General features: G+C 44.5%; 1 protein-coding gene across 2 annotated transcripts in view; it reads right to left on the bottom strand.

Moving 5' to 3' along the window:
• WDR41 (WD repeat domain 41) overlaps window positions 1-15,497 on the bottom strand; it is a 550,534-nt gene that overhangs the window by 214,222 nt on the left and 320,815 nt on the right. For both annotated transcript variants that reach the window (XM_085632270.1, XM_085632269.1), the window contains exon 9: window positions 14,250-14,434. In XM_085632270.1, coding sequence (XP_085488396.1) covers window positions 14,250-14,434 — 185 coding nt within the window. The remainder of the gene's footprint in view (window positions 1-14,249; window positions 14,435-15,497) is intronic.

Raw genomic sequence — 15,497 nt, 5'->3', positions numbered from 1 at the left:
TTTAAGTCAATGTACCTTTTAGATGCGACACGCAGGGCAACGAAAGTGTTGCAACGATGTTGATGCGATGAAGTTTTTGGTGCAAAGAAATATAGACGTGAAGATCTTCCAGATGTGGCACGCTTCTCCGATTTTGCGAGAAGACTCGACTCGATGCGTCAGCTGCAGCGGCGACACCCTTTACACGATGCGACGACAGCGGCCTTGGCAGCGGCACTCTTCTCCGACATTTGCGAGACGCTTCCGCTCGACGCGATGTTGCAGCGGCGACACCCCTTTACGCGATGCGACGACAGCAGCTCCGACGGCGGCACGCTTCTCCGTGGATGCGAGGCGCTTTTCTTGATGCGGTGCAATGCGACAACTACGATGGCTGCGATGGCGACACGCTTCTTCCTCGATGCGAGACTCTTCTCTTGATGTGGTGCAATGCGTCAGCTACGATGACTGCGATGGCGACACGCTTCTTCAGCGTTGCGAGACACTTCCTGGATGATGCGAGATGCTTCGGCTTGATGCTGCAACGGCGACACACTTTACGAGATGCAACGACAACAGCTCCGACGGCGGCACACTTCTCCTTCTTGAGTCGCGCTTCCAGCTCCTTGCGACACGCAGTCCCTCTGAAGGCCCAACAACAGCAGCAGGGACTTCCAAAGAACTCTAGGGAGCTGGGGGGTGAAGTCTGTTGTTCCTGAGACTTCAGCAGGAGGCAAGCTCTTTTCAAAGCCCTTGGAGATCCTTCACAAGTTGAGAAAAAGTACACACAAAGTTCCTTCCTCCTCTCTTTGGCAGTAAGGCAACCACTGCAGGCCAATCCCCCAGTTTCAGGGATAGTTTCCTCCTCAGCTTCTTCTGGTTCCTCCCTCAGCAGAGGTTCTTCTTGTTTTCCCAAAGTGATCTAAGTTCTTGGGATCAGGGTCCCAATATTTATACCCAGAAATCCTTTGTCCTCTGAAGGCAGAGGGGCCTTTGCCCAGTCCAAACCAGTTCCTGAGCACTCTGTTTACCAGACCTCTCCTTTCCTTTCACAGTGCAGGGCAGAAACATTAGACGCCCCACAGGAGGTGGAGCCAGCATTGTAGGAGGCAAGTACAGCACTGGAGCACTTTGTTGACAGGATTCCTTCTCTTCATTCGCTGTGCAGGGCAGAGACATCAGCCGCTCCCCAGGAGGTGGAGCCAGCATTGTGGAAGGCAAGCACAGCCCTATTCAGCTCCCAGGTGCAACTCCTCTCACCCATCTGGATGCAGATCTCTCTATTCACCATTGGGACACCTCACCCTGTCTCCTGGAATTCCCCAGCCCTGTCACTCAAACTCCAGACAAAGGAATACACACAGCCTAGCAGAGGCAGGTTTGAAAGGTTAGACAAGAAAATGCCTACTTTCTAAAAGTGGCATTTTCAAACACAGAATGTTAAAACCAACTTTACTAAAAGATGTATTTTATCATCCTGAGTTCAGGTATACAAAATTCGATTTTCTACCATGTTCCCTGAGTCAGTTAGGATTATAAAATGTAATACCCAAACTGCCCATTCTGGCCTATGGAGACCAGGTAGCCTTGCAATAGTGAAAAACGAAAATGGCTGTAACTCACTATTAGAACATGCCACACACACCAGGGCATGTCCTACCTTATCCTTACAATGCACCCGGCCCTTGGGCCTACCATAGGGGTGTCTGATATGAAGGAAAGGGAAGGTTTAGGGACTGGCAAGTGGGTGCACTTGCCCAGTCAGCATGACAGTACCAGACTGCACGCAGGCTCTGCAATGGCAGACCTTAGACACATGTTTACAGGCTGCTTCTGTGGGTGGCACAACCAGTGCTGCAAGCCCACCAGCAGTATTTGGATTACAAGCTCTGGGCACTCCTGGTGCACTGTACTAGGGTCTGACAGGTAAACCAAACTAACCAATCATGGAATCACAAATCATACATGAATTTACAATAGGGAGCACTTGCACTGTGGCACTGGACAGCAGTGGCACAGTGCCCTGAGCAGCTAACACCAGCAAAAACATACATGAGGCACAAAGAAAAATGGAAGGGAGACTCACGCCAATGTGCCGGGTCTAACAGGCACTGTTTGGAGTGGAGTAGCATATAATAGAATGGCGTAGAGTAGAGAGGACTGGTATAGAGTGGAATGGAGTTGCGCAGAGTAGAGTCAAGTGGTGTAGAGTAGGATGGGATAGAGTGTAGTGTAGTGGCTTAGAGTAGAGTTGAGTTGCATAGAGTAGAGTCGAGAGGCATAGAGTAGGAAGGGATACAGTGGCGAGGTGTAGAATGGAGTGGCATAAAGCAGAGTGGCACAGCATAGATTGAAGTGACGCAAAATGGTAGAGTTGAGCTGCGTGGAGTGGAGTGGCCAAGAGTGGCATAGAGTGGAGTAGAGTGGAGTAGAGTGAAGTGGCGTAGAGTGGCGTGGCTGAGAGCAGTGTGATATGAAGTGGCATAGAGTGGCACAGAGTGGAGCAGAGTAGTGTAGAGTGGAATGGAGTGGCGTAGAGTAAAGAGTAAAGTGTCATGGCATAGTGTAGAGTGGCGTGGGGTGGAGTGGCGTGGAGTGGAGTGGCATGGTATAGAATGGTGGTGAGTGGCAGAGAAGCTTAGAGTGGAGTGCTGTAGAGTAGAGAGGAGTGGAGTGGCATACAGAGGAGTGCCATACAGTAGAGTGGTGTAGAGGAGCATTGTGAGGAGCGGAGTGGCCCTGATTGGGGTGGCATAGAGTAGAGTGGCGTGGAATGGTGTGGAGTGGTGTTGAGTGGAGTGGCGTAGAGTAGCATGGAGTAGAGTGGCATAGGTAGAGTGGCATAGAGTAGAGTGCCACAGAGTAGAGTGCCATAGAGTAGAGTGGTGCAGAGTGGCATAGGGTGGAGTGGCGTAGAGTAGTGCATTGCAAAAAGTAGAGGAAGAACACATATATTTAGTACATGCTCCAGGGAGGAACTAACAGAAGAATAGAAGGGACGCCTATGGGAGATAAGCAATCGAAACATTGCAAATGAGAGTGACAACGAAAAAATACTAACGGTATGCTGTGGGGTGGTTGCAAGCCCACTGAATTGTAAACAATACGTCTCACAGCACAGCACATGTGCTGTGTAGGTGAGACCTAAAAAGCATTAGTTTGATTTAACTCTTTATCCCCTCCCACCCACTACCCTCTTAACAGTCTTCAGCCATTTTGGTTTGTAAGAAGAATTTCAGGAAGTACCAACAAACGCAGAACGTCAAACTGATCAATCACAGCCTTAGCAGAAATCAAGAGGGAAAAACTTTAAAGATCACACCTTCTCTCACAGCACGTTTGGCTGTCAGCAAAATAGCTAAAGAAAAAGCGACACACGTGACATATTTTTAATGCTTGCCAAGATTGCTGCTTGCATGTTCTAACTGTGGGAAATATTCCGTTTTTTTTGTAGGTGAACATTTGCTTGCTGCACTTAAATCATTTTAAGAATCTGTAGCAAATATAAAGGATAAATAATAAAACGAATCAAGAGGTGCCACTACCTGCTGGTTAATAAGCAGCCTGGGCACGCAGTACATTTCGATGCACTTATCAGTGTAGTTGGGCACACTAATATAAAGCAGAAATGTGTGTGAAAGGACATGAGAGGAAGGTTAGTCAAAATGAGGTTATTATAATGTAGGCATAAATGCTATAGGATGGGACTTGCATGAAATTTACTTTAACTGGATTCAGCTGAGTTATTGCACATCAGCAACTTGAAAGACAATATTTGGCAAAGCCAATAGGTCATTGGGTCAACCCACTGCTAATCACTGGTTGGCTTTCTTGACAATATCATTTGTTTACAATTACTCATTGGCTTTCCTTCCACTTCTTGTGCTTCTTGTGTATTCCTGATGACATCAGGGCTGTATATCTAGTGCAGGGCTGGACTGGCCATTTAACCCACTGGGCATTTCCCTGGGGTGTTAGGGTTAGGGAGCAGAGCCACTGAAGTCCAATTAAAGGATTGCTGCTGCCTCCCAAAGTTACTTTCTCCAGCTTCCAGAAGTTAATTACAGCAGGCAGAGTGAGAGCTTTCTGCTGTGAGAGGCCAATCAGGGAGAAGACAGAAAGGAGGGAAGGAGAAAGATAGAGATTGGATGAATGAAAAGAGACAGACAGAGGGGAAGAAAGGAGTGGGGCTGATTTCAACTTTTTCGTGAAGGCTATTTTTGATTTAGTAATCACTAGGAGGTAACTGTTCCTAATAGGAAAAAGAAAAGCGAAGCATTACAGTTTGGTAGCTGGAAAAGACTCATGAGTGAATATAACTCACAGTAGAGGTTGGATACCGATGAAAGTGGGGGGAATTCCTCCTTTAGGAAAAAGTGCCCACACACACCCATGCGGGTTTCATGCTTCATCATCGGGCTTTTGCTCCTCGTGGAGGTGGCGCTGCTGTTCCCCACGGGCACCGCGAGAGGGGTCTTTGTTGGAGATCTTTTTAGGAGTGACGCCACAGTTGTTAGTGCAGGTATGTGAGTCAAGAAGCTAAGTGAGTGAATTAAAATTACCCCCTAGGTACCCAGAACCAAAACTTTATTCACCGTGGCCTCAGTTGTATATCTGAGAAATCTTTACATTTCTCAGCAACTACTGAGTGGATTTACACCATTTAACAAAAAGGCTGCTTTCTGGACTAAGAGCTACCTCTCTGCCAAATTTGGTGTAATTCCGTTCCGCAGTTCGGGCTGTAGCCGTGTCTAAAGTTTCCTATGGAAATTAATATGGAGAAAAATCGTCTTTGGACCCCCCCCATTTTTCTCCCCGAAATATTCAAGACAGCAGCTGAAGTGACTGACTCATTAGTTTTGGAAATTTCACAAGGATTCGTCAAACTACGCCAAAGTTATTGACAAATGAAAAAACGCTCTTCCTAAGGTAACTACATGATAACTATAACTATCAACTGGCGACCTCCAGTAGATATATATTTATATATAGTATGTACTATACATATATCTAGTATAGGTGATTGTCTGATGTATTAATTTATGCATATATAGGTGGGTGCTTTCAGACTCTCTTCATGTTTTGGTGTTGAAAAAAATCATAAATGTAATAAACGCTCTGGTTTTCACAGTAGGGACAGCGCACACATGTTTATTGATTACTGGTTATTATTCATTGCATAGACTACTGGGTAGGATCTAGAGACATCAGATGTTTTATTCTACGATTTGGATTTAGTTTTTTGTCAATTATTCCTTAAGGAGCACAGGCTTGTTGTCCTAGCAGATAACCTGATGCAAGGACTAGACAATACCAGAAGGGGTCACAGCTGGCTAGACTTCATACCCCACACTTAGGAGTAGCATGTCACTCATATTAAGTAAAACTATTGATGAGATTGCACTACCTTGCAACAGAACTACTGACAAGTGTTCTGATTTAACTTTAGTAGAATCCTGTATTTGATTGCATGCAGCCTTGAGGTGGCCCAGCATAAAGTACTTGCATTTCCCTACTGTTAAAGAACAAGGCACAAGGACTTAGACATATGAAAGTGACAAAGCTGAGTTGTACGGAAGTACTATAAAAAATAGTAGTGATTTCATGCCAGACAGCACGTGAATGATACAGACAGAAGATATTCTCTGGTTGGCTTGGATAATTGAAAGGTGATCCCTATGCCCTCCTGTCACCGGTCGGTCCTTGAAATATGCAAGCAATACTTATCCTTCCCTTGGTTAATGCAATGTAGCATATATATTAACAAAGCCATTTAGGACCTTATTAGGATGAGGCCTGGAAAGCCTCTGACTGCAAGTTCGAGGCTTTCCGGGCCTCATCGCAGTTTTAATCCCGACCGCCCAATTACATTTCAGCTGGATTCTGATGGGCTCAAGGAGCCCGTTGCCCATTAGGAGACCAGCCTGTAATCCCAGTGGACGGCGTTTCCATCATTGGGATTACGATGCTCAGTTTCCAACAGGCTTTCCATGCCGGGCTTTCCGACATGGAAAGTCTGTTGGAAAGCGAGTTTGGGGGCCGCCCCCTTGTTAATCCCTGCACCATGTGGCAGGCACCTTGAGGTGCCTGACATGCGGTGCAGGGATTAACATAATCTCCCATTTCAAATTGGAAGCTTGTGCTACGGCCGGTTTACGGCAGCAACACAAGCTCCCATAGAGAAATGGGAGTATGCGACCGAACCATGTGCTGTCGCATTGTGATTGCGGTGTCGGAACCTCAAACCGGAGGTCGGTCTGTCCTGAGACCGCGACAGTGTCGGTTGGAAGCAACTCCAACCAACATCATAATCGAGCCCTAAGTATTTACTTAGTTTTTCATGTTTCTGGATTTGTCTGATGTGCTTCAATGTCAAATGTAATTTGTTGCTCTTCTACAGCTTTTTCTCAAATATTTTTCAGAACTCTACATGAAAAAGTTAACATGAAAATGATCACTATGTTTGCCTTAACCCTGGGTTCCATTTCTGGTTCTACACACTTGAAGCAGCCAGAGGTCAATTAATACGCTCACTGAATGGAGTATTCATGCATCTGGTTCCTAATCTGGTGTTCTGCATAAAACATTTTCAAGCTACCAAAAGACAGACGTTATTAGTAATTCAGATAGGATCACAACAAGCAATTAATCTTAAAAGTGAGGGTCTAACACACATGTTGTAATCACTAACATAAGAAAAGTAAGAATACCAAGATGAGAAGTAGAGCTGGCAGTGCTCAAAGTGAGGCTTCAGGTATGGATCTAGCAAGCAGGGGGCATATTCCAGACAGTGCCACTATTGACCATCTACACAACAAGAGGTGTAAGGGCTCCAAGAAAGGTTGGAGTGGCAATGACCTGATATAGACGTACGGGATGTGTGAAGTCATCTGGCCCTTACTAATGTACATCCTATGTTCAGCCTACAGAGACTGGTGCTAGCAGGAAGTGGAACGGAAACTAGCATTGGCAAAGCCAATTAGGTCTGGGGCAGGGGATGGGAAGGGGGAATAAGCAAGAGGTACACAGAGGGGGTGGTATAGGAATAAGCAACACAGCCTAGGGGGAGAATATGGGGGGAAAGCAAACATGGACAGGTGGGTGGGAGGAGAAGAAGCAACAAGGACAAGGACAGCAGGGAAAGAAGAAAGAAAATAAATAAAAACATAGTACCTCAATCACAGCGCCAACAGTGGAAAGACCCTGAACCCAATTAGAGGGCAGCAATTGAAAGTGACAATGTAGCCCATAGAGGGTAAGCAATGGGCCCTTTGTTGAACACAATATCGCAAGCAAGCGACAGAGCATGGGTTGATGCAGGCAAGACCTCATAAGCATGAACAGAGCTCTTAAAAGTGGTGAGCCAGTGGGGCAAGGTAGGACGCTTAAGATCATTATTGTTTTCAATGTCATTTAGTTGAGCTAGTGAGATTTGGGCTGATCAGACAGTGGCTCCCACTATAAACATGGTAAGAATGATATAAAAGAAGCTGCAGTCGCACAACAAATGGACAGCTCCCTGTGCGACTGCTCATTACTGTACCCTGCAGAACTTCCTAACTTTTCCCTGACAGCACTGATCTATGACAATCAAGGAGAATTCTTACAATGCCACTGTATAAAAGGGAGAAGATGAAGAAAAATTCAAAGGCTTTAGACTTAGTGCAAAACAAGAAGGGTCGGGTCACTAGTGGGGTGGATCCAATATTTTCCATGAAAGGCGCCTTAAATAAAATTAAAGCCTATGCACATGAATCCAAACTGGTTTCTGTGTAAGCCAAAACAGATGCACCATCTAGGAGAATGATATACCTAGGGAGCTTTGTCTACTCAAAAGAAATGTCAACACAATTAATGGCTTGGCATCAAGAGGAATCACGTTTCAATTCACGGACCGCCACTGTTGTTGGGAATAACTATTTCCCATACACCGGCAATACGTCCAAATTTAAGCCAGGTCCTGACACTCTTGAATCTCAATTAAAACAACCTGCAATACAGCCCTTCATAGCCTCACAAAAAGTAGCTCACAACAAGAAGTCAGAAAAGTTGAGACGTGAAAAGTGAAAGATGAGGAGGCACCTCACGTACGCAACACCAGGAAGGCTGCCAGCTGGTTCTCGCTGGTATGCCCACGTTTTGTCATCATTGGTTGCCAACTCATAGAAAGTAGTGTCCAGTAAAAGAAAGGTGGACAGACAAAGAAAAAGAAATGGTTTTTAAGTGGAAACTTTGCTGTCCCCATAGGCAAAGAAAGAGAATGAGAAACCCAGTGTATTGCCAAAAACAAGTGTTCCAAGCAATATTAAAATTGAGTTAAAAACTCACTATAAATCAACCTCTTTATTTACAACCAGTGAGTTCACTCAAAAATAAAAGCACTATATGTCGCTAACCTTTATAAGGAAGGCCAACATGTTTCATTGCCATTAATCTCTGTTGTGGCAATTTCGTCAGGGCATAGGGTTTTAAACACTCGCCTCACTGGACATCCACTTTTGTGTTACAGAAGGGCTGTATAAAAAGCAGGAAAGAAGAAAAAATAGAATTGCAGTTTTCCATTTATTCTTCAATAAAATATGGACCAACCATTCATCAATTACACCGAGTCTTCGTTCCCATAGGTGTATTTACCATGTAAAGGCCGAGGACATTCATACCAGCCTTCACAATGTCAATCGGGGTTCTACTAAGTATTCCTTTTCCCGATTCTTGGAAATGCGCTGAAACTAGTGCGTGTTCCACCTGTGGAAAAGAGATTTGCGACTTATCATCAAGTACCAGTATAAATTAAAAATGTTGATTTCCGCAAGTATTTGCCCACTGCATCACCTGCACTCTCATTTTGTATGTCTCTAAAAACCGGTTCAAATCAGCCACAGTTAGTGTTCAGACCACAAGTCCGTTTGCCTCAGCACATCACTGCTAAACAGGGTCAAGCCTTGGACACACCAACAGGGGCAACAGAGGGGGCGGACAAAGGGGCAGAGGCAGGGCAAGACAAATTCACAATCAAGGACAACAATGGCCCATGTTCTCCCCCCGGATAACTCGCAGTCAGGGCAGGACCCCAACATGAGTAACATAGTGATGAATTTATCTGACTATGTATTAACTACTGGCGAATTGTGCGTCCTGAATAAAGGGTTAGGATATGTTCCTACCCCAAGACATGATGCTTTTAAATGTAGGACTGAATTTTTCGAGACCATGAGAAAAATCAAACTTAAATTTTTTTTTGCGAATAAAGAACCAGAACCTCAGTCCCTTTTCTTTACTAATTTACGCCGTCCTTCCCAGTTCTGCCCTCTGGGCTCCGCTATGGGTCCAGAAGTTACGGTGTTTGAACAAAAGATGCTGGAAGAGATCTCCAAATTGGAACAATCGGATCAGCGGGGGCGCCCCTTTAACAACATGAGCCGTGGAGATTGGGAGGCTCTTAAGACCCTTCAGAACAATGCCGCCATCACTATAAAGAGCGCAGATAAGGGTGGAGCCATAGTGGTGATGAATACCTCAGACTACAATCATGAGGTATTAAGACTGCTAAGTGAACGGAAGAATTATCATCCCCTCCCTAGAGATCCTGCCCATGAATTACAAGAGGTGATTACAAAAATGGTAGCGGAAGCTAGGAGCAAGAACTGGATTACGAGTAAGGAGGCGGAGTTCTTGGTTAACACCAAGCCGAGAACTCCAGCCTTTTATATACTCCCGAAGGTACATAAGGCTCAACGGCCCCCCCTGGGCGCCCAATACTCTCAGGAATTTCCTCCATTCTCGAGCCACTTTCCCAATTTGCGGACTTCTTCTTAAGGGAATCCGTCTTGAGACAACAATCATATGTCCAGGATACAACAGACATTCTGAATATTCTTAGTGAGCTTGAATTCGACTCATCGCAGCAGTTCCTGCTCACTGTCGACCTTGAGTCACTTTATACCAGTATCCCCCAGGAGGCCACGCTGGTGGCAGCAGCGAAGGCCCTGGGGGATCAAGATTGGTTTTATGACAAGCCCCAATCATTCGTGGTCCAATGCATTGAGCTCGCCTTGACACGTAACTATTTTTGTTACAAGGATGACCTGTATCTACAGGTATCCGGAACATCGATGGGCGCAACTTTTGCGCCCAGTCTAGCCTGCATTTATGTAGGCCAGTTTGAGGAGCATTTCTTGTATCACACATCGAACCCCTTCCAGAGACACATTTGCCTCTGGAAGAGGTATATTGATGATGTGCTTTGCATTTGGGAAGGGAATCAGAACACACTTCTGGAATTCTTGAATTGGCTCAATAGTCTTGATCCCTGTCTAAAATTTACTTGGACATTCAGCAATGAATGTGCGGTATATTTAGACCTTGACATTAAGGTACAGGGGAGGACCTTGACTACAACGGTTCATCAAAAGGGGTCAGATAGGAATTCACTCCTCCATTACAATTCATATCATCCGAGAGCCCTACGTGATAACCTGCCGGTAGGCCAGTTTTTCAGATATCGACGTAATTGCTCCACTGTTGAGACCTTTGCTCAACAAGCTAATGAGCTTTCGAATAAACTGATACAAAGAGCATACCCCAAAAAAGTTATCAGAAGAGTGTGTAAAAGAGCGCGCAACACACCACAGGAGGCGCTCCTAGAAAGGAATAAAAGGGAGACTAGTGACTGCCTCACGGTGGTTATGACTTTTGACCCGTTGGCCTCTAAGATCAGGCAATCAATGAGAAAACATTGGCCATTGCTGTCCACTGCAGATTTTAGAATGCCACAACCCAGATTTGCATTTAGGCGTGCTACGAATCTAAAGGATAAGCTAGTGCACACGCGACCACAAACTAATCAAAGAGCTTCCTCATTGCCGGCTGGACACTACCCGTGTGGTGGATGTTCAGTCTGTAAGTTGACAGAAAAGACAAATTATGTCAATCCCAACAGTGGCAAAAAATGGCATCTGAATACATTTTCAAATTGCAACACGCCAAATGTGATCTACAGACTTACTTGTGAGTGTGGGCTACAATACATAGGCCTCACCACTAGAAAAATAAAGATACGGATTCAGGAGCATTTGAGTACCATCAAAGCCGGCAAGCTCACCACGCACCTGGTACAACACTTTGGTGAGTCCAAACATGACTTACGAGCCTTGAGATGGGTTGTCCTGGAGAGGGTGTTGGCCAGGAATGATACCATAGATAAAGTGCTGGCAACCAGAGAAGCCCGTTGGATTTATACTGAGAAGGCGGATCTCATAGGCCTGAACGATCATATCTAGTGGAATAAAGTGAGCAGTCAATAACACCACTCCACACAGTCTGATTTAGCCACACATAGCAATCCACATGGTCTGAGGAATATATGAGCTCATTTTAGGGATTTCCTTGGATGTGGGTAATTGCGGCTTTGTGGTTGAATATTAAACAACTGTACACATCGAAACATAGTATGAGCAACAGGAGCTTCATGTTGAAGTCAGGAGGTGCAGGAGTCTATGCCCCTTTAATTGTGAAACAAATTTACTGAGGTCTATAAATGGCTATCTGCATGGTTTAAAGAATGTATATAAGAAACCTGTAGATTATGTTTAAATTGTGCCGCCATGTGGGTGAATCAATCAATTGAAAAGTTGTGGTAGACCTGCTTGTGAGCGTGAGTGACTGCTCTAAGATGGCCGCCATGGTCGTTGCAGTTTTGAGCTGTCGCCGCTATTACACGTGAGGCGGACGGAGGGGCGCGGCATAGAGAGACTACATCAGAGGCTGGGAAATGATCCTGACTCGAGGCGGTGACGAGATAAGGATCGCCCCCATAAAGGTTACGGTGAGAGTTCGTAGGACCCCGGGACATAGGTGGTGAAACGCTGCGGATGCGGCACGGTGTACCGGGGGTTTGGTGAATGTGAAAACAGTGTATTTCGGTGTTGCTATAACGAGTCCCAGGCTTGACCATGCTTAGCAGGGATGTGTTCCTAGGACCCCGGGACGAAGGTGGTGAAACGCTGCGGATGCGGCACGGTGTACCGGGGGTTTGGTGAATGTGATGACAGTGTATTTCTCTGTTGCTATAACGAGTCCAAGGCTTGACCCTGTTTAGCAGTGATGTGCTGAGGCAAACGGACTTGTGGTCTGAACACTAACGGTGGCTGATTTGAACCCGTTTTTAGAGACATACAAAATGAGAGTGCAGGTGATGCAGTGGGCAAATACTTGCGGAAATCAACATTTTTAATCTATACTGGTACTTGATGATAAGTCGCAAATCTCTTTTCCACAGGTGGAACACGCGCTAGTTTCAGCGCATTTCCAAGAATCGGGAAAAGGAATACTTAGTAGAACCCCGATTGACATTGTGAAGGCTGGTATGAATGTCCTCGGCCGTTACATGGTAAATACACCTATGGGAACGAAGACTCGGTGTAATTGATGAATGGTTGGTCCATATTTTATTGAAGAATAAATGGAAAACTGCAATTCTATTTTTTCTTCTTTCCTGCTTTTTATACAGCCCTTCTGTAACACAAAAGTGGATGTCCAGTGAGGCGAGTGTTTAAAACCCTATGCCCTGACGAAATTGCCACAACAGAGATTAATGGCAATGAAACATGTTGGCCTTCCTTATAAAGGTTAGCGACATATAGTGCTTTTATTTTTGAGTGAACTCACTGGTTGTGAATAAAGAGGTTGATTTATAGTGAGTTTTCAACTCAATTTTAATATTGCTTGGAACACTTGTTCTTGGCAATACACTGGGTTTCTCATTCTCTTTCTTTGCCTATGGGGACAGCAAAGTTTCCACTTAAAAACCATTTCTTTTTCTTTGTCTGTCCACCTTTCTTTTACTGGACACTACTTTCTATGAGTTGGCAACCAATGATGACAAAACGTGGGCATACCAGCGAGAACCAGCTGGCAGCCTTCCTGGTGTTGCGTACGTGAGGTGCCTCCTCATCTTTCACTTTTCACGTCTCAACTTTTCTGACTTCTTGTTGTGAGCTACTTTTTGTGAGGCTATGAAGGGCTGTATTGCAGGTTGTTTTAATTGAGATTCAAGAGTGTCAGGACCTGGCTTAAATTTGGACGTATTGCCGGTGTATGGGAAATAGTTATTCCCAACAACAGTGGCGGTCCGTGAATTGAAACGTGATTCCTCTTGATGCCAAGCCATTAATTGTGTTGACAGATGTTGAGTGGAGGGCGGCTTGGCATTTTCCCTCTATAGCTCCTAGTTGAAAAGAGTACTCAAAAGAAATCACAATGCTCAGCGCAGAAGCCACAACTCTTTACCTAATGAAATGTAAGCTTATGACTCTGCAGAATAGAGCCAGCAAAGGGAACACAACAGAGTGTTTGAATAACTCCTGAAGTTGACAAAATGATTTAATGCTGTGATTTTGCAGAAGTTGTTGGTCAGTAACTGGAGATAGAGGACCCCAATGTTTAGGTTGAGATGCCTAAGGTTACTGGCTACCATCAATGGACCCTCATGAAATATTCTAAGCAACTCAGGTGAGGAGAATTGTGAAGTCTGTGCCATCCAGGAGAAAGCATGTAGTCACTACCCATCTATGCATACGTCATCAGAATGGATGCAAACTTATAAAGATTAGTAAAGGTATGGCACAGATAAAAATGAATTCATTAATATTGTACCCTACAGGATTAAGACTGCACTAAAATGGTACATCTTTGTTCTTCCCAGATTGACTCAGTAAAGACCTCCTAATAAAAAGGATAGATGAGACCATTTCAAAGGATCTTGTGTGGAATTAAAGCAGAAGAATGAGCTGAATAATTTGATCTGGAAATGAGATGTGAACTACGTGCAGACATAAGGGTGTAAACAAAAAAGTGAACTGTAGTCTATAGAGGTATAAATAATATAGGAATGTTAAAACTAAAAGGCTATATGTGTTTCAGATGGAAAAGAGTGTTTTAAAAACCTTTGCTCATAAGAAGAGTTTATGTTTGCGGATTTTTAAAAATCAAAATATTTAAAATAAAAATAGACTGATATTATGAAGCATCTTTATATTTAGTTGCCTCTGGGAGTCATTTTCTTTAGAACTGCTGACTTGGGAGTTCAAATGCTCTGGACGATATGGGACATTTGCCATTTTTTTTGTAAAACCATAAACTGCATCTAAAAAGCAAACCAATATTACTATTTTCTGTAGGCTATTCCATTAGGTATTATAACATTCAACTTCTCAAGTTTCTCAGCTTCCAAATTTCACTCCATGTACAAACGGCATCCTGCTCTCTCCTACCTGCCCATCAGTTGCTAAATGCTGAATGGAAATATCATTTTGTGGATTCCATCGTCTGATATCTTGATGTGCTTCTTGAGGTGAGGAAGGATCCCAGAAACTGCTCTCGGATGACTGTTTGGTCCAGTCTAGAGAATCCCAGACTATTAACTCACCAACAAGAGAACCACTCACAAAAGTAAGCTCTGCAAAACAAATGGTCATACTTGTGAGGACACTATTCAAATGTATTGTTGACATAAGAGTAGAGACACAGTCAAGTAGTAAAGCATCTGTTTTTAAAATTAAAAACAACTCAAAAGGTTGTTAAGGAATATGCTACTTACCAGTATGCATCTGTTCTTGGCATGTAGAGCTGCAGAGTTGTACACTTTGCATAGATCGCCATCTGGTGTTGGACCCGGATGTTTGCAGTTTGTTTTTGTTCTTTGGAAGTCACGAGTTCGGTGACTCCTCCTTCGGTCCGTACTGCGCATGGGCTTCGGCTCCATCCTCAGATTGTTTTTCGCCAGCAGGGAAATGATGGAGCGTAGTAATAACAGTGAGAAACCCATGTGTGTTGTATCTAAATAAGATAGACTGGAACGGATACAGGTAGCCGGGGAGGCGGGTGGGCGTGTTCAACTCTGCAGCTCTACATGCCAAGAACAGATGCATACTGGTAAGTAGCATATTCCGTTCGAGGCATATGAGCTGCAGATTGTACACTTTGCATAGATTATATAGCAGTACCCAACCTTAGCGGCGACCACCGGTATCCGTTGCAGCGGTTTGAAATAGTGTCTTTAGTACAGCCTGGCCCACACTAGCTTGTTGCTTGGAGTGCACGTCTACACAGTAATGTTTTGTGAAGGTGTGCGGTGTTGACCACGTGGCTGCTTTGCAGATGTCATCTAAGGGTATGTTCCCTATACAAGCCATGGAAGCCCCTAACTTTCTAGTAGAGTGGGCTTTAGGTGGAACAGATAGTGTTCTTTTTGCCTTTTGATAGCAAATTTGTATGCACTTTACAATCCACCTAGCTATCCCTGATTTAGAGATGGGGTTGCCTTTATGCGGTGGAGAGAAGGAAACAAACAATTGTTTAGTTTTCCTGAAAGATTGTGTTCTCTGTATGTAGTACAGTAAAGCCCTCTTAACATCAAGTGTATGTAGAGCCCTTTCCGCAACAGATTGAGGTTGCGAGAAAAAAACTGGTAATTCCACCGATTGATTGAGATGGAAGGGGGAAATGACCTTGGGCAGAAA

Source organism: Triturus cristatus, chromosome 2_1 (genome assembly GCF_964204655.1).
Source record: "Triturus cristatus chromosome 2_1, aTriCri1.1, whole genome shotgun sequence".
NCBI classification, from domain to species: domain Eukaryota; kingdom Metazoa; phylum Chordata; class Amphibia; order Caudata; family Salamandridae; genus Triturus; species Triturus cristatus.
This window is presented reverse-complemented; position numbering and strand designations above follow the sequence as displayed.